We start from the raw sequence: 20597 nt of genomic DNA on the forward strand, positions 1-20597 counted from the left end.
AGGCAGACAGTCTTCACATGAGACCTCGCATAATGAAATCGAGCTGTTTTGGATCACCTTGAAATGATATAAGTCACACCGGCACCCGCCTTTCAGAGTCATGAATGCCAACAATGAGACATCTGATACATGCTGTAAATGGCTCATATTAAGGCAATCTTTGCAGGTGTGAATGAATTATTGGCAGAGCCAAGACCCTCTGGCACTGGGATCCTTAAATTAGCCCCCCCCCACAACAACTACAAAAAGCAGAATCAGGACCATAGAGGCTTCAAAGCACCCGCTCTGATTATGCAGAACAAAGGGACTTGTGCACAACATGGGATTTTTTTTACTTTTTTGCGTTAACTGCCCTTGGTGTTGGAAAGGAGATACTGCTCTCTGATTCCACCTCCTCCCCCTTTCCTCCTTTATCTACCCACTCCTCCTCCTCCTCCTCCTCCTCCAGGGATGAACAGATTATATGTGTAACTGCAGGGAAAGGGCCCTCTGCACAAGGGTATTGTGCACGCAAACCCCTGCACGTGAAATCATTAATTATATGAAGACGGGTGTATTCTCACCGAAAAGGACACTTTAAGTGTTCAGAGATATGTGCAGCAATATCTAATATTTACTTCTGCAGCATTTCAGATATTTGTAAATGCATAACTGAGAAAAAGAAGTCCGAACATAGTGCAAACATTAAGCGAATGGCTTATTTAGCACAGAAAGGCAATTTGGAAAACAAACACGGCTCTACATACACTGTCTCGCCAAGAGAATCTGTTGGGTATGGTTCATAAGGAATAAAGGTTTTTAGTGCATCAAAGCTACATTGGAAAACAAAATAATTACATTAAAGGTTTTGTTTTTTTCATAATTTAGGAACAATATATTACACAAATTCCAAATTTATACTTAACAACAAAACATGGTGTGTGTGTGTGTGTGTGTGTATATATATATATATATATATATATATATATATATATATATATATATATATATATATATATATAAAGAAAACCGAAATGCATAAGCAGTTTGGTATATGGGTACATTTCCTCACAATGTGGCTCAAATAAATATCAAAAGTAAACCATCCAGTTCAAACATACCAGACTAGGACATTTTTTGATAAGGCATTGATCAAGAAATTAAGGATGCATAGGCTTAACAGGAAGTAAAGAGGAACTGCTTCATGAACATTAAAGTGCAAAACAGCGCCTCCATATGATAGTTTTCTTTTTGTGACATCACCAGAGACGTCCATTGTTGTGTCTCTAAATATCTGTGTTGCATGATCCGATCATCATTAAACTTGGCACACTAGTACAATGTTGTACCAGTGGGCCTGTGAAAGGGAAGAAGTGACTTGATTTTGATTGGAATTGGTCCATGATCAAGGTCAGAGGTCAAAGTCTAATTTCCATCCTCATGCTGTTATATCAAGAATTGGGTAATTTTATGAAAAAGAGTTAAATTTGATGCAGCATTGATGTGCCCCCTCAGCACTTTTGATTTACTTTTGTTTGTTTTGGTTAAAAACTGGGGTTAGTACTAAAATTGGCGGGGGGGGGTTGCTGTTCTGCATTCAAATGTGTATAAAGGAATACCAGCTTAAATATTCCTGCATAAAAAACACATCTCTGCTTTAGTCATACATTCCTCAAAATATCAGCCATTGTCCTGGTGAAAGTCATTCCACTGATCACACAGCAACAGGAGAATTCTTTTCCTGACAGATAAAATGCTTTTCGCTCCAAAAATGCACCGATTGTGTCGAAACATCCACAGCATACCATCGTACCAATGGCTAGCGCGTCTGTCTGGGTAATAAATTAGGCAGTAAAGTCCTGCATGCTGTAAGTACGTGAGCATAGGAAGCAGCTCCGAATGCCGTTGATGCTTCGGGATGTTTTGATCACTGACATGATCATTTGCAACATTAAAATTTCTGGGAATTAAAGTTTAAAACGGCTGGTTGCGGAGCAGCCAGTCCTGGGAAGGAAGTCTGAGTGGCCACAGAGTCTGACTGCTCGTCTCCCCACTAACACAGTCAGCTGGACCAGCCCTTTAGGCGAACGAGTGCCGTATTTCAGTTCATCAGCTGGACCGGTGGAGCATACCGTTGACTTTGTGTGTGAACCTGATATCAGACAAAATGTCCTGATGTGACCTATGGCTTCTCTTCCCGACCCCTGCATCTGTTTACAGTTTCATTATCTCAACTTATATGGCTTAATCAGAGTACTTGTCCTTGCAGAGTGCAGGAATTCACCCAAATTTACAAAATGCATGGAAAATTTCAGGAAGTCCTTTAAGTGGATGCTGGAAACGTAAAAGACAAACATGCAGCATTTTTCTCTCTCTTTTTTTGGTCTTTTTTCCTTTCTTTTCAGCGTTCAGGTTTTTCATCATTGTCCTCTTTACATGTTCTGGTGCATTTCTTCTGTCTTTCACTCAATAAGGCCTCCAGACGGATTCATCCAGACGGCCGGAAGCGCTCATAGCTGTGGGGGAGTTGCTGTGGCTGCCGTCGGCCTCGACACCCTCGCTCTGGGTGTTCAGGCCTGGATTCATCAGGCTGTTGGTCCCGCCAGCACCCGTAGCCCCTGAGCAGGACAGCAGGCGGGTTGGGGAGCGCTCACCCCCGGCGTTACCTGGTGTCACCATGGAGAACTGGTAGGATCCAGAGCCTGTGCCATAATACAGGTAGGAGTTGGACTGGAAGTTCTGGGTTTGGTTATTTGTGTAGGGTGGCGGCAAGTAGGTATGGTATCGGGATGATGCTGTCATGCTCAGGCCGCTGATGCCGGTGCTGGAAGTGTTGGTGGAGTAAGGGAACGCCCCAGGGTAATGCATGCGGGGGTCTGAGAAGCGAGGGTCAGTCAGTGGTGACAGGGACGGGAAGGTGGTCCTCTGCTGGAAGAGATCCGTCGTTGCTGATGGAAGAAAGACAAAAAAAGAGAGATTTGAATATAAAGTCTGATATGTTTACAAGAAATATAAACATCTACATCAGATATCTTTGTTTGTTCTGACTCATCACACTGTCCATAAATGACGTCTTTAGTACTAATTATGTAATTATCTTGAAATGTCACCACAGCAAGCTTTACTTCCAGATACCTTGGATTTTAGCTCATATTAATCTGCAGTTTTGTCAAAGATGTCTCCAAATGTAATGGAGATATAACTACTCAACACACATTACTCATCTAGAACAGCCATTCCCAAACTTAGGAACGCTGGGACCCACTTTGACATTTTCAGATTTTCTGCAGCTCACTCAAACCTTTAATCACAACTGTGATCAACATGAGACCAGGATGAAGGATTAAATGATGTAATAAATAAAGAATAGCACATCATTTAAATCTCCTGCTGCCTTTAATTGACTCTTTTACATTTTAAAATTAATCTGAATTCTTTTGGATAATTTTCAATTTATTACAAAATTGAACTTTAAAGCTTTGTTTTAATGCAGTACCTTGATGGGCCAACAGAGGGTTGCAGCCTGCACTTTGGGAATCACTGGTTTGGAACAGTTGTTCAGACTCAAACTGTAACCAAGCTGTTGGACTTCTGTTTCATTCCACACCTTCTAATTTAATCAGATGACAAAATAGAAACAGAAATCTTGCCTGATGTTCAAACTCTGCAGGTTGTTTCTTTGAATATTATCACTCTTTCTCTTCAGCAGAACATCACTGCCCCACTCATGGAGTATTTTTGTTATTTTTTCAACAACCTGAGTGTATCAGAGAAAATTGCTGTTAGCTCTGATCATGTGCTGCCAAATATCAGATGAACTGCTTTTTTTTTTTCTTTTTCTTTCTTTTCTCTCTCTTTTTTTTTTTTTTTTTGCTTTTTATTCATCTGGTGACCAGAATAGAAGCAGGTTTAATTACACTTATTTTTATTTTGCGTCCAGATCCCTTTTAGGTGTATTTTTTTATTTTTTATTTTTTGCCTTGTAGACTTTCTGTATGCTGCCGCCTGGTGGGCCGTATGGGTTTGTACCGTTGTACTTTTATTTCCATATATACGTTTTCAGCAATTTTCTCCATATTAAATCAGCTGAGGCTTATAAAGCCATTTGCACCATGTGCACAGCTTTGCATACTGTCAGGACGACTCCGTTCCGATGGAGGGTGAATGACAGACAGGAATGGACTAGTGACCTCTACTGGCTGTTGGATCTACTGGTAGTTGGATTTTTCTCTGTGCTGTAAGCAACCCAGAAACAGCTTTTATTTTGATATTAATAAATTGGTCTTATTTTGGTTGAAAAGTGTATATATGATTATTGTTTGTATTTATGGCGTTAATGGTTATACTACTGTACGTATGTTTCTGAGCCTTTGTGTGTGTGTTTTTGTCCCAGTTTGAGGTGACACAGCTCATTCCAAAATGTCAACTTACTTATTCATTTAATTTTTTTTGTAAGATTTTATCAGCTAACATGAAATTTCAGAAAGTTGTATACTTTGGTTACAAAAGGCGTCACAGGAATATCTCTAAACTCTGCTCTCCTGCAGCTTTAAAAGAGGTTAGTAAAGAAGGTTGTGTATGTGCAGTTGGGCTGTCCTTCATAAAATACTTCACTCTAATACAGTTTTCTCGGGTTGAGTGTCAGTTCTCATATATGTGGCGTGTCACGTGAACGGCTGAATCATGCTGCCAGCCCTACTTTATATAATGTTCATTTCTGCCTCGCCTGACAAGTTAAACATGTCTCGTCTTCTTGTTATGTGACACTCAGATATTTTGGAAAAAAGTCAGAGTGGCCAGTGGCCAAACCCAGATGCTAAGTAGACCTCAACCTGAGTTCCTCATTCCTGGTGTGTCAACACATCATACATCCATATCTGCTGCCTGTGCACATGCAGACAGACACCTCGGTGCACGGCTGTTTGTTTGTCCGCATGTGGCTTTCATGGGTCCAGTGTTCCTGTCTAGATGACTGCAAGTGTGAAATGTGGATTTGGATGGTAGAGAAAGGAGAGCTTGTATTTGTGAAATAGCAAGCGCTTGCACACCACAGCCTGGGGGTGGTGGGGGAGAATGCCAAATGTGCGTGCCACAGTCTTGTTGAAATGTCTTCTCCTTGTGTCTGGAGAACTGGGTCCATTTTCAGCTCCAAAAAAAAAAAAAAAACATCTATTGCTTTGCAATTTCCAAGGCCCCTGCTCCACTCTTTTTTTCAATAACGCACTTTTGCAGTTGAGTTTCCTCTTCGTTTTTAAGGATGAGGGAGTTTGATGGTGGTGGAAGGGGTGGGGTGAGGGGTGCTGTTTCTTTTTCCAGAGTCTACCAGGCACTGCAGTCAGGCTCCATATCTGATTTCACGCAAGGAAAATCCAAGCCTTCAGCTGCTGTTGATTCGGGTGAAGTTGGCCCACTAATTCCTACTGGACTCCCAAAAAGCTCTCTCTCTCTCTCTCTCTCTCTCTCTGTCTCTGTCTCTCTCTCTCTCTCTCTGAAGCTGGGTTGGGGATCTGTGTCTTGATGTCTCCGGCTCCTGCCGCCCACCCTTCCACATGATCTCCATTTTACTGAAGTCGGTGGGAATGTGTTGGCTAAACTGCGGTGGGGAGCAGCTCCTGTGTTCTGTCAGGGGAACTGGACTGGACACTTATCACAACACCTTAATGTGCTTGTACAATATCAACCCCCCTTTGGCTCTGAGCCAGGTGGAGCTCTGGTACCATCTTAAATTCTCCATGGTACAGTGGCTCCCTCTGGAGGACGGTGCTAAACAAACAGGCTTTGTAATTGAGAAACAAGGGTTTGGCAGGTTTCCTCTCTCCTGCATTCCGTACAGCATCCCCGTCCTCCCACACCCAGTATAAGTACAGGCTTTGACGCCGCAGCTGTGGTAAGAGTGGTGGCGAAGCTCTTCCACACTGGGCCTAGTGGTAGCTGCCTGTAACGTCTGCGACCCAATCCACACATGATCTCCATTAGCCTCATCTGAAACACGTTGACTAAATTGCAGAGACAGGAGAGGGGATGCTCCCCAGAGGACCGGCTGGCACGGCCTGCCGTCTGTGATGTTCCCGGTCTATGAAGCGGGTAGGATTCAGGGCTTTTATGTAGAACATTGTGTTCCAACCATCCAGCATCACACACTTACTGCCTCCGCCAAGAAGTTTTCACTCATGTCTATTTCTTGGCGTTATTCAAAAAAGTAAAGAACCAGTTTTTCACAAAACGCAGTGAGAGGCTTGGGTTGCTTGCTTGGGTTGTTTAAAAGAAGCCATTAAATGATGGGCTGGGTCAACAGAAAAAGGGGGTGGAACCAAGAAGTGTAAATCAGATATTTTTGATTGAACTGTGTGCAATTTTGAGAGCTGGTGCAAGGTTTGATCTATTCTGTAAAAGACTTGTAGACCCTGTCTTATGACATCATAAAGAGCTGTTGTGCTGATGGATGGTTTGGTGCTGTGGAGATATGCACGCTCTGCGGAACACAAAGGCTGGATTCCTCCTCCTGTCTCCCCCCCAAATCAGAGTCCACTAGTCCACAGTCAAGCATGTAACCCGGTTTGACAGGAGGTTAGTCTCATTTGTTTACGGGAGAAACTGATTTTGGTTGTTAACATAAGAGCAAATTTTAAGCCAGCGTCTGTGCATGTGCAGTTGTGCGCACGTTATATGTGTGTGTGTCTGCACGTGGTGGCTGGGGATGAGAAGATGCAAATCCAGGCACTCGCCTGTGAAATGTTTACTCAGGCTTGATGCAAACTGTGACGGCCAGCACCCATGGAATGGTGTCTCAGGCAAATGAGGGACGGTGAAAGGAGCGAGAGCAGCTCTGACTGCTGAGGTGCAGACGCTTTGACTTGTTCTTATCTTTGGGAAGCGGGTTCCACAGACAAAAGTGCGGCACTGTTGACCGCTGCGTGTTTGAACTGCTGATGTCATTAGGACGAGCAGTGAATGGCGCTAACCGGGTCGATGACACGGCATCATCACGCTGCTGTACAAGCGAAAGACTAGGAGACCCGAATGAACACAGATCATTTCCAAGTGTTTGTTTAAGCGCGGAGGCTTCAGGCTTGGAGCATCGTGTCCAATGCAAATGATTGTCATCTCTGGACTGTGGTGTAGCCTCATGCATGTTCGCCACTTTATCATGTCGCAGCAGGAAAGTTTGCATGTCCTGAGCTGGTGACATGAAATATAAGCAAGGCAAAAACGAAGCATGTGATTACAAGAAAACCTGACATTTACCTAATGCATCAGCAAAGCAGCAGATGGAATGAACGTTTGTTAAGGAAATCATTATGTGTGAGCGGCATCATGTTTTTAACACTGTCATGACCTGAGGCCATTTGTATCGATGCTTCTTGACTCTCTCCTCCTCATGAAGGGCATCGGTGAGATTATCTCGGCCTGCACCTGGGTAGGACAGCTGAAGCCTAGAAATGAGTTTCTATGGTGGTTCTTCAGGTAGAATTGGAAAGCAGACTCTCCAGTTTCAGTCCTTTCTTTTTCCATTGGAGAGGCAAAGGTCATGATTCCAGCTTAGATATTTCTTTGTTGAGTTTGTTCAGGTGTAACGCTCCAGATAGTATGTGTATGTTTCAGCAAAGTGAAGTTCAAGGAAAATTTCCCATTAGGAACAAGAGAAGCATTCAGAATGAACTGATATAGACATAATGGCCACTTATGTACTTGAAAATTTTACACAAGATCACAAACCAAGAACGATCAGCTCTGTAGTGCAAACAAAATTCTCGACTTGATATATATACTCTTGACTGATGTCAAAATTTACATCAAAAGCTCAGCGGGACAATTGGACAGGTTACCAATATTTAGACCTGAGACCTTGACTCCCATCACTTCATCTGTATCGTCCCAGTCCACCCGGCTGTAAATGGGTACTGGTCATGGCTGGGGAACTAACCTGTGTCGGACTGGCATCCCATCCATGGGCAGTCATAGCCTATATGAGACTTATTTCTTTCTTCTTTCTGGGGCATTATGGCTCATTCATCCTTTGAAGCTGATACCAGGATCAAGAATTCAAGAATGTTCCATACTTTGGACATTTTGGTTGCTGAAAAACATGGAACAGCTGCTCACTGATCTGTCAGTGTCTCTGAAAGGATCTAGATTGAATGCAGAAGTCCTTTGAACCTGACTGTTCTTGTTCTGGATGATGAGTTTGTGTAGCAGCGTGACTTCTTCCACTGCTTTTCCATCACATGTCCTTCACTGTCAGGGTGGACTGGAAAATCTGGTTATGGTTTCAGACGTCTGCTTCTATGACCATCGCTGTCAATAACATCATTTCACATTGCAGTGAATCTGACTAAAATACTTTCCACAAGTAGTAACGTGTATATTTCACTTCTTATATTTTGGAATCGTACTTATTCTGTCTGTTCTGGACTCTTTCAAATAAAAGAGCTGAATGAAAAAGATTTTATTCTTTTGTTCTGTTGGCCTAATGGGTTGTCTTTGCGGTTTGAGCACATGACTCAGCAGATCTGGTGCAGCGTGATGGTTTCTCCGTCAGGGACGGACAGGAGACTGTGGATCTGTGAGGACGCAGCAAAGATCCAAATTAGTGTGAGGGGAAGAAGACAAGCAGGGCAGCGGAATTTAGGAACTTTCTGGGGCGTAGTACGGCCCGACGGATGACACTAAACAGACTCCAAAATTGTCACAAGGAGTGGCATGCCCTGTGTTATGGCCGGCTTTCCAACTGCTCCACTTCAGCACAGTTTGTTCCAGTGCGAAATGCTGCCGGACTGACTGCTAATTAAATGAAAATATTTGGAAATGTACTGAAATGTTAAAGACGTCCAATTTGAAAGGTGTACTGTAAATGTTTTGAAACAATTACGTGCTCTATATTTATCAAGCCTGCGTTCTGGACACTAGTAATTAACGCCAGTCACTGCTGGTATGGAAGGTGAGGTCAGCAGTCAGCAATGTTATGGTGAAGTCTTCCAAACCAACAAACAGTCGTGTAAACAATTTTCTCATTAACGCACACAGGCCAGATGCACAGTTTACTCAAATTCACAACAAGAAAGTCCACTCATTCCTGAGAGTATATTTTGTACGGCGGCACTGGGTTGACTGAGTGTCGGATTGATCACTGTGGTTGATCAAATATGAGATATTTACTGAAGCATGTCATTTGTGGTCTGATACTGTATTTGGAACTGAATCTCTCATATCTCTTATAATTCCACCCCGGTCAGCCCCATAGTTTTTGGACAAGGACAATTGGGTGCCGCAGTCTCATTTGAGGGCAAACACTAAAGGGGTAAAATATGACATATATGATGTAATTTCTCTACTTCCAGGAGAAAAACACGGCATTTTCAATGGGGTTTTGGGCAAATTACACACAAAGTGACAATGCAAAGAAAAGGTGATGATGCGGTGGAAAGTGGACATGTGTTGCGGTTTGTTTATGACCCAGAGCACAAACGTGTCGAGGCGGTTTGCAGGCGAGAGAACGCAGCTACTCTGGTTTGCTGTGTAGGCTAATACTTATCGACATGACATTTCCGTCACTTCGTCTTCTCCACTGGGAACTGAAAATAAAAAAAATACTTTTCGCGACTTCTTCTGTGATTGCAGCTGAAAACAAAACACTATTCATTTTTCCGTGTGAAGTTATGCTCTGTATATATTGCACAACCGACCACAGGTCCCCATAAGTGGTCAAATCCCACGATATCACACAGGGTCCAAATGAGACTGCAGTGCCCTATATTTACTTGTACTTCACAAGGTGAATTCCATCTTTAATGCAAAAACTATTTGTGCACAGCTTCTTGAATTGAAACAGTCTGATTGCGAATTGTAATACCCACTTCAACAATGTGTGCAGTATAACTGTGTGACCTGTAGAAGGAAGTCAAGAGGAGGGGAAAAAAACCCTCTTCTGGATCAAATTTAAAGTGAAAATGGCTTAAACTCTGGACAAAATAATGTCACCTTGTACCTCCACAGTGATAAAGAATAGAAGAAGTAATATCAACAACATGACAAGGAAGATACACATCTGAATCCTACAGCAGCACACGCGACATGCAGATAAACACCAAAACAAAGATGCACCTGGCACATGCCTTTGGTGCCGTATGTAGCATGTTGCGTGGTGAAAACTCTTAAAATCAGAAGCGTCCTATTCCATAATATAAACCGATAACTGTGCTACCTACAAACAGGAATAGTGACAATACATTCACACATCTTACCTTATTCCTGGATTAACTGTTAAAATCAGGATTATCCTTATGAAAATAACTAATAGTTGTAGTCTATATTCTCATTTTAAGGGAGGAGCAAATATTTCCCCAAGTTTTGTGGGAATCTGTGAATTTCTGTTTTTAGTAATCCTGCTGATATTTCAGTAAAAAGAGGAATGTATTTGTGGATGGAAAAATAAATGTCGCAATGTAAGCTTCAAAGACATCTAACCTGGCCATGGTCTCAGGTCCTCCTCCACCTTGCATGTCTTCAGAGCGGAGGTGTCCATTTGCTCGGGCCACAGGGCGGCTGAAACACAAATAAAGGCTACGTGAACATTATGATCTACCAAACAGAAACATTTCTGCGGAGTCATCCTTTTTTTTCCTACAAAGACACTGGCTATGTCCAATTCTAAAGTATATTCCTGAGTAAAAAAAATAAATAAACAATTGACAGTCATGTTAACTGTGTCTTGACAAGTGGCGGTTTGGAGACGAGTCACAGGTTGGCCTGTGCTGACTGTGCAGTGAGGACTGGGAAGAGCAGGGGTAGTTTTCTCACTAAAGTGAGACCAGTCTTGGAAAAACATGCTTGATGGGTGCATGGCAGATATTTTTGGGTCTTTCAGGCAAGACTTGGAAGGACAGCGGCGACCTGGGAAGACCAGGACATGGGATTGAACAAACTAAATGGAAGGATTTTTGTTACAGTGCATCCGGAAAGTATTCATAGAGCTTCACTTTTTCCACACCTTGTTGTGTTACAGCCTTATTCCAAAATGGATGAAATAGATTTTTTTCCTCAAAATTCTGCACACAATACCCCATAATGACAATGTGATTTTTGAGATTTTTGCAAATTTTGTAAAAATAAGAAAACTAAGAAATCACATGTTTATAAGTATTCACAGTCTTTACCATGAAGCTCAAATTGAGCTTAGGTGCATCTTGTTTCCACTGATCATCCTTGAGATGTTTCTACAGCTTAATTGGAGTCCACCTGGAGTAAATTCAGTTGGTTGGACATGATTTGGAAAGTCACACACCTGTCTACATATAAGGTCCCACAGTTGACAGTCAGAGCACAAACCAAGCATGAAGTCAAAGGAATCGTCTGTAGAATAGAATAGTCTTCATTGTCATTGTACCGAGGGGGTACAGTGAAATTTGGGGTGCTCCCGCAGAGCTACTGTACACCACAAAAACAAACAAGACATCTTATACACCACAAAAAATTGTTTAAATATGAAATATGTACTGTATACTAATATATATATACAGGATTGTCTCAAGGTGTAACTCTGGGAAAGAAAAGTATTTTTCTTTTTTTTTCTTTTTTTTTTTTTTAGAAATCAATACTTAAAACATCCCTGAAATATAAAATCAGTACCATTAATTAATGGTACTTGTACACATTATATGTGCACCTTTATGTTTTAACATGTCAATAAGGGTTATAACTAATGATATTATTTGTATACTCTCATTTAGAAGAGTGACATAAATAAAAATGAAAAAAGTCTCTTTAAATCAATAAAAGTATATTTAAATGGGGGGGGGGGGGGGGGGGGGGGAAATCATGACTTTTTAGAATTTTTTTTTTTCTTCTTTTTATCAGCCCTGGGAAGGGTACAGAAACATTTCTGCTGCGTTGACGGTCCCTTACATCACTTAGATCTTGTATTCATTAAATTGTCAAATGGTTCAAATGAAGCTCATAGACATCAGAGCACATGCACACATGGATAACAACAATGGAACAGTGGTTTTTGATGAAACAGTAATATCAGAGTCGGTACTCTCCAATGGTACAGGAACTACTGTACAGTACTAGTTCAAGGTTTGGACACACTTTCCCATGCAACTGCATGAGAAAGTGTGTCCAAATGATATGTCACCATGAGCAAAGTCTAGTAGACAGGCTGTAGTTTGAACACATCTGTTAACATTCAGTGGGTGTCAAAGACTTTTGCTAGTTCCTTTTTGGTTTAGTTCCTGATGAATAAGTTCCCACTTTAGTCAGAAATGTCTGTTTATGTTAACATGTTTTCATGAGGAAAACAAAAACTTTGTTATGCAACAACAATCCCCCCCCCGCCAATACTTTTCTTTTTTTAATGGCAGCAGCTCTGAACCATGTGGTGAACCATGTGACTCGCCACTGCCGAGATACGCAATACAGTAAACTCCTAACCTCCTGTAGTGGCAATTAGGATGCAGAAGGAAGCCAGGAGCAGGGAGAGGGGGGCAGTGAGCGGTTCACCTTATAGCAGCACTCAGCATGTGTAAAAGCTGTGCTTCCCCTGGAGCTCCTCCACTTCCTCTGCAAAGGCCCAAATCAGCACTCAGTCACCACGAGGTTCCGCGCTATGCCTCACAATGGCAAATTCTTACACATAAATGGTCTTATTCAGAAAAACCTACAAGCAGCTGGTGCGATTCACTCAAGAAAATAAACATTTCCTTCAAATATTTTGATTGGCCCATAGACAACGTCAATACCAGAGGCACAGATTAGCCCTGTTAATAAGAGGGCCTGCCCCTGGGCGGAGCTGAGGAGTGAGGAAGTCAGGGGCTGGAATGGGAAGATGCTGTGACTCCGTCACTAATAAGTAGCTTTGGGGTGGTGCCAGTGTATTTTAGGGAGGACAGAAATAAACGCCTCTCCAGATGAAAAGGCTGGCTGAAAAGATGTTGGGGCCAAAATGGCGTCCATCCTCGTGACTCCGGATCCAGCAACGCCTCTGAGACATGTAACGCGCCTGCCGTGATGAAGCGTGTCATTGAGACACGGTGAATGCCGGTCCTTGTGCTGGCTTCCTGCTTCACTTAGGCCTTAGGCGTCGCAATGGAGAGAGAATGTGAAAGAGAGAGAGTGAGCGAGGGAGAAAGAAAGAGTCCAGCGAGGGACGGTGGGAGAAAGAGCATGTTGGAGAAGGGAGGAACACGGCCTTGGCTCAGCTATGTGGGACATTCGATATGTCTTTTGAGCCCTCACTTATAACGTGAGCAAAAACAAACACATGGGCTGAAAAATCCAAAGTTCTCTTTGAGAGCCGGGCGCCCCCCCCAACCGCCCCTCGCCACATTCAATAGAGTCTGTTCATGGCGCACATGTAGTTTCTGTAATTGCTGAAATGTAAAACTTGGCCTGACTCTGATGCGAAATTATAACTTACACAAACACTTGAGTCTGGTTAAAAAAAAGACTGTCTCACTTCTCTTTTTATTCCTTTTTTTTTCAAGGAGGCGGCTTTAAGAGATTCCTTTTTGTTGATGTTGTTGAAGAACAGACATTTTCAGTTTGATTTATTCATGTCAGGGTCACAAAAAAGAGACCAACTGCAAGTGAAGCTTTCAGCCACCATAACAAATAAACTCCGCGGCAGCCATTGACATATTATATAAATACTGGAGCGCAGAAGTAAAACAGAGTGTCTAAAAGAGCGGTCCAGTTTCCTACTAGTTTTGATTGTGCTGGCCTCCGAGGGCCAACTTCCTGCGTGGGTTTGGCACATATCGGCATGAAACCAAATTGGCGTGATGCCACACTCCTAAATCCACACCGCAGTTATTCCACGGTGATAATTTCCTACCTCGCTCTTGCTTCTAATTGGCTGATGGTGTCGATCTGGATGTGTGAATTAGTGCGTGCGTTTCGGCTCGGTAGCGCAGTGCCGCCTGTAACTTGGGGGGCCGACCAGCTTGTTTATGTGGAGTAAACAGTGTGGTCACTGTGGACGAGGCGGGAGGGGCGCGGTTGCTTTGGACTCAAACAAGACTTTCTCAAGTTGTGTCTAGTCCAGAGGCCACAGCCTGAGCACACTGACTGAGAGCACAACTGGCGAGCAGGAAGACGGAGGTGCCAATTTGTGGTACAGGTTTTTTGGTTCTCATTTCTAAGAGAATACAGGTTAGATTTGAGTCCTGCTGTGAAGGATAGATTTCAGAAATGTTTCCCTTAATCATGTAATGCCTGGAAACATGTACTCGATCATGCTCAGAGAAATGCACTACATGGCTAAAATGTGGAGCTGACACTCACTCACACTGTAAACAATGCTCCTGAATGAATTAACCGTTCATTTGACACAAAGTCATTCCATTGGTACCCAAGGATCCTCTGGAGAGACCTTGTACAAAAAGACATCCAGTTGTGGTCTGAGATCACTGGTTATCATCCAAGTCTCACAACCATAGAGGAAACACCAGGACCATAACCGAAAGACTTGGACATTCGTTCTTCTGCAAAGATATCAGCATTGTTGAACACCTGTGTCTAACGGCCTCATGATTCCATCAGCTCTGCCCAGGCATCTCTCAAGATCAAAGGCCAAAGATCCAGAGACATACATGAGATAGATGGGTGTCTCAACACAAACAGATAAATCATGGATGGCTGAGTTCAGGATGTCTCTGAAAGCTTGGATGTCTTGATCCAGGACAAACTCGAGCATCATATGCAAAGTTAACGACAGCAAACAAGGGCGTAGGTTTGGTCTCAGCTTTGGTAGGGACAATACCACCCCCTCCCCCGGTCCCCCTGCCCACCACCACCACCCCCTAACCCACTCATACCATTAGATGCACAAGTACAGCATAATACATAACACATGACGACATAATGCTGAATAATTTAACACTTTATTTACAATATTAAGTGTGTAGGCAAACAAACAAATAGCTTAAATAACAAAATTGCACCCAAAATCACAAATCTATTCTATAGGCCTACACCTGAGAGAACAAGACAACAAAAAAAAATACTTGTGGAGCTAACAAAAAAAAAAACAAGTTTTTGCAACCAAGATGTATAATCTATTCTCTTCATCAATAATGCAGTTGTAGATATCTGGCAACCTAATTTGCCAAAAAAAAAGGGATTTCCAATGATATATATGGTGTATTACGGTAAACGTAAGCCTGTGATGTCATAACGCAGAGGAAAAACACGGAAGTTTCACACTAGTGCGCCGCTGATTCTCATTACCGTAAGTTCTCATGTAAGCCCTCATTCTGAAAAATTTCAACACTGACAGCAAGCCAAGAACCCGTGCTTTCCAACAGTATGCTATATGTTGCATATATTACGGTAAAATGCGTTCGGTGACTTTTGAAACGAGGGAAAAGTATGAAAAAGAGCGCAAAAGTGACAGAAAAGTACAGAGACAGACAGCAAACATAAATGTAGTAATTTTTGAGGAAAAGGCAGGGTGTTAGTGTCATTTGTGAATGTGTGTGTGCGTGTTTGTGTGGGTGTGCAGTTTATTTTAAGTGTGGCGCACAGCATTGTTGGCAAGCCCCCCCGCCCTTCTTGTTTTTATGCACCGGAGCCACCCATCCTCTGCACTCCGGGACCTCCCACTTTACAAATTAAGCACTGCCTGCCACCACGAGATGCGCTTTGTTTACGTCCATGTGAGAAGAACGTGAGCCAATGAAATTGCAACATGGGTAACCCTGTCACTCTGGCACGTCGAAAACACAAAACGTGACGACTAAAATTATAGTATCGAGTTCGCAAAAAAATAGTGAATGATTTTGTTATATAAAAAAATGCTAAATATTGGTAGGGACTATTTTGCCATCCCAAAATATTGGTTGTGACTTGTCCCAATGGTCCATATGCAAACCTACGCCCCTGACAGCAAACCTCACTGGTTTCCACAACCCAAGATCTAGTCTGTGCAGATACTGAACATAGTAGCAGACAGAATAAGTCTCTGATGGCATCTGACATTCCAACATGTTGATAATGGCTCAGTTTCTCAATTATAATTATTCAAAACTTTATAATGTAGGTTCGCTTTCAGACCTTTTGGATTAGATGAAGGCCAACTAGTTGAAATTTGTCCAATTTGCAACAGTAAAGAAATAGAAGAAGTAAGTCTTGTATAGGCCCTGAGGCCTGTTGGTGCCAGTGCTCATCTCCTGATGCCGTAGCGTCAAGTGGATGAGAGTCTCCCTGTGCCAGGCGCCAGTCCATCGCAGGTTGCTGGTCCTCATTTTACAGATGATTGGACTGAGACACAGCAGATAAAGTGTCTTGTCCAGACACAGACAAGTAGCACGTGTCTGTGTCTGTGTCACTTACTATGGAGGAGGAATAAACCAGCCTGACACAACTTTTCATATAAATTATCAGGGCAACCAGAGTCCTATCACAGCCATATAGGATAATATTAATTAAGTGGTGAGTTTAATTAGATAGTCAAGAATCTACATCCAGCTGATTTTGTTGGGGAAGTAAAATTGAAAAACGAAACGATGATTCCATGTTGGCAGAATTTACAGATGCTTTATCATTTTTGCAAACTTGATGATTTTTAATCATTTTAATGGTTGTTCTGTCTATCATATATATATATATATATATATATATATATATATATATATATATATATATATATATATATATATATATATATATATATATATATATATATATATATATATATATATATATATATATATACACACACACAGAGGCCTTTGTGCTTTCATCAGAGTGTTAAGTACTTGACTTGATGGTGGGATATTACACTCGTATCTGATATTCATTTTCAGAGAAGAACACACACAGGTGTTGGAACAAGTGCTGTGTGAAATGATACCACCTCAAAAGTGCCAGAACGTTCTTTTCTGATGATTAAATCGCTGCTGTATTTCTTCTTCCACCTCCTCTCAACACTTTTAAAGAGCCGCTTTGGTCTCTGCTGTCTGTTAGAGGCCCTGCCAGGGGCTTGTTGAGTTTTGTCTGTATTTAAAATTGAGCCAGGTAAAATGAGAATCTGTTTTCCACTTTTTTTTTGAGGAAATCTAATTTTCTATCAGCTGTTGTTCTTTTTTTTAATGCTGGAAAAAAGAGCATGTGTGCCACGTCACAGTTAGATGTAGGTAAAACCACCACCCACAGACACATACCGTACACCTCACTTGAGGTTTAGAAAACCAGAATAACAATTTATTACTAGATTGTTTGGGTGTCAGATTTGCTTGACTGCGCTAGCAGAACTGCACACTCTGCCTCCACCCTTGCTGAGACTCATTCCACATGTCTAGCAGGCTTACCTGTGGCTGCACAAGAACACAAACAAGCAGCGAATGTAGCGTCTGCCGACGTGCAGGAGTCCTGTCACTGCATGCACTGTAATGAGCTCTTAATTACCCTGTCTGGGGCTCAAGCAGAGGACTTGCAATATTAGCACAGAACAGCGTGCATGTGCATGCTTTTGTGTTTTCAGTGTGGTGCAATAGTCTGTGCAGGATCCAGGGTCGCCCTGAGCAAATGTCTGCAAATGCGTCCTGTTTACAACAAATGCAAGACAGAATTTCATGGCTGAGATGAGAAAATGAAACAAGGTGGCTTCAGGAGGAGATGACACTCTTATGTTCTTATTTTCGTTCTCTGATCACAGAAAAACATCTTTTGTAATGGCAAGAAGGGAATCCATGTAATTATAACGTGTTGATGGGTAATCTATCACTCAGTAATTCCAAAACAAACAGGCCTCGGGATTAAATGTATCTGCAATCGTGTCTGGCAGGGTGTCCGAGAGCAGAGACGTGTCCTCTTTATATGTAAACACGTCCCTGTGTCTGTCTCTAAATGGGATTTATGACATTGGGAGTATTTTTGTTTGTAGCGCCTTGCTGTTGTCTGTGAGCAGTACTGTAGCGTAACGTACACCTCCAGTCTGCAAAGGATAGCCCGGGTGGGCGGGAGGAGGGCCTTCTGCTGTTATTTAATTATTTTCCCACTCTTGGCCTGCGGTGTGCCGTCATGATGGTAATACCACAGATTAAGGTGTGCGGTTTTTACTGCCCTTCCCCTTCTCTTGCTAGCTCTTTTTATAGAGGGCCTCCAGTCGCTGGCGGCTGTAACCTGAAGCTCTAGGGTTTTACTATCGCTGACAGTTCCAACTGATGTTAATGTGTTGTGTCTGCTGATGGTGTACGTACGCAGTATGTACTGTATAAGTGTGTGTTGCACCATCGCAACCCTTTGAAGCCTGATGAGCCCATGACGCTCTAATTCCTGCCTTAATCCTGTGCGAGCCAGACGAGAGCAGAGCAAAGAGCAGCTCTTCATGCCGTCCCGCTGCTGTCTGGACTGAGTCTATACGCGCTCCCTGTCAATCGAAACAGTTCCTTCAGTCGTCAAAGCAGCCCTCGGAAACAAAGAGGAGCCAGTTTTCATGGAAAACGCAGCTCTTTTGGCTTTCCATCCACAGCAGCATTTCTTTTTTTTTTTTTTTACAGGCACAGTAACGTGAAATTTGAAAGGGTCTCAAGACTCGATAAATCCGATAATGCCAACTGCATTTTTGGCACATGATGGGGTCAGTTTGCTCAGATAGTAGAGTCTCAGTTTCCTGGTTCATACTTTGCACTGACGGGGATGTGGCCAATTCTGGATCAGACCGTCTACATGCCCGTACCATGTCAAAGGTGTCTTGCTCCAAAAAAGTGTCCACTGCACTTGCACGGTTGTACAGACCTCAATTTGGTGGCAAATGTTCTCACAGTGGAATGAATTCATAATTCTTTTATGTATTTGGCAAAGTCGCACCTGATATTTGGACAAAGACATCTTTTACCTTTACAATTAAGTATTTTCTGTAGTAGGTATGTAGCCCAAGTGTGCTGTGTGCAGTTATTCCAAAGAACTGACTTCAAACCAACATGAAGCAGATAAGAGCGATTCCCCCTGGATGGGATGCCAGCCTATTGCAGGTTACTTCCCCAGCTAAGACCGGTACCCAGTGACTGGGGTACTGGTCTTGCCTGGGAAACCTGTATCTATGTAGAAAGTTGTACTTTAAAAAATGTTCAGGTCTCATTTGTAAAACAGTTCTCAATCTCAGTTAAATAAAGGTTTAAAAAAATAGAGCCATTGGCTGCACGCTGGTGCGATCTTGACTGTTGTGTGCACTGCACAGGCCTTGCGCAGGCCTGTTTTCATTTCCATGTGACCATGACACCACTGTGGGCAGTGACATTTGTCTAATTTTCTTGATGTGCAGTGTAAATATCGATCTGCTCCTCTTTTTTCGTGTTTATTTTAGCATGCTTGAAGCCCATCACCTAACACCAGCAGTAAAATCTACCAATCAGCTTGATTCAATCACCACAGCTTGATGTTGAGTTTTAAGGTGCATGTTCTGTCTAAAAGCCTCTATGCTGGTTGATCACCTGTAATTGTTCTTTCTGTGTCAGCCAAAAGTCAAGCAGATGTGCAACATTGCCATCGTCTGCTCAGGCCTTGAGAGGGGTAGTTTCTGTGTCTGTGACAGACAAAATATCAAATTCTTCACTGTGAAACAGGGACTAAAAATGGTGTAGGCAACAAAGATGGGTGGATGCTTTCTTTAGGTTTCATGTGTTTGCACTTGATTTTTATTTTTGAATTTGCCCCATTATTGTGGGTGTATTCCACTGAAGATTTTCCGCTGTGAGCACGCCTGAGCACGCCAGTTAGATCTCACAAAGGAACCAGCGTAGGTCCTGATGAATAGTTGGCTGGATGACCAATTGGGAATATCAGGAGCTGTGAACATGTTTGTCCATGTAGAACTGCAGCTGTGTCAAGAAGAAGCTGTGGTGTCAAATCAGTGTCAAATCCTGATGTAGATCCACTGCGGGGACCCTGAGCAACCAGGGGCAGCCGAAAGACAAAAAAAAATGGAGGTGTGTTCCAAACTTTAATCTTAGCTGCAGGGAGTTGTTTTTATTGGCACTCAACATCTTGGGCAAACAAAAAATGTAGGCCATCAGAAAATTATCTTCAGAGTGTCTCTGTTGTTGAACCACCAACGATGGCTCACTGTTTGTTTTCAGCTGAATCAGTTTTAAAATGGCTGGCATGTTCTTTTCTTAGAACAGGCTGTTCGGAGGAACAAAATGAATATCTGAAGTAAGTAAGGACACAGGGGGAGCAAGATGAAAGACCCCGTGTTCCCCACAGTCAGCAGTTAGATAGGCCTGGACTGGTGAATCAGCGCTGGCTTAGCAAGCACAAGGCCAAATACTGGCATATGGTGGAGATACACACGGATAGAGTTCCACCCACACACGGGCCACACTCCCAAACAAGCCCTCCTGTCCACAGCAACATGCTGATACAAAGGTAATGAGATTCATTAGCTAGCATGAGAACTAGTGAGTGGGTGGGAGAGGACGGTGCGGTGTGTGTGTTTAGTCTGCACGCTTCCAGACGTGGTATCCTGGAAAAGTTGCTCTGATATATGACTGAGAGAGAACACTCATCTATACTTGAGCCATCACCCACGCAGCTGTCCTTGGCACTTGGAATACACATATGCGGGAGACAACCCCACCCCCTCCCCCCATCACACCACCCTCTCTCTTTCTCACCCCCAC

At 42.7% G+C, this 20597-nt stretch overlaps 1 protein-coding gene across 3 annotated transcripts in view; it reads right to left on the reverse strand.

The window, feature by feature from the left end:
* Nucleotides 1–1118: 1118 nt before the first annotated feature.
* Nucleotides 1119–20597, reverse strand: part of runx3 (RUNX family transcription factor 3) — a 50418-nt gene continuing 30939 nt past the window's right edge. For all 3 annotated transcript variants that reach the window (XM_034194936.1, XM_034194934.1, XM_034194935.1), the window contains 2 exons: nucleotides 10444–10521; nucleotides 1119–2927 (listed from right to left, as the gene is read on the reverse strand). In XM_034194936.1, the coding sequence (XP_034050827.1) occupies nucleotides 2446–2927; nucleotides 10444–10521 (560 nt within the window). In that variant the 3' untranslated portion in view covers nucleotides 1119–2445. The remainder of the gene's footprint in view (nucleotides 2928–10443; nucleotides 10522–20597) is intronic.

The sequence above is a fragment of the Thalassophryne amazonica genome, chromosome 19 (genome assembly GCF_902500255.1).
Source record: "Thalassophryne amazonica chromosome 19, fThaAma1.1, whole genome shotgun sequence".
NCBI classification, from domain to species: Eukaryota; Metazoa; Chordata; class Actinopteri; order Batrachoidiformes; family Batrachoididae; genus Thalassophryne; species Thalassophryne amazonica.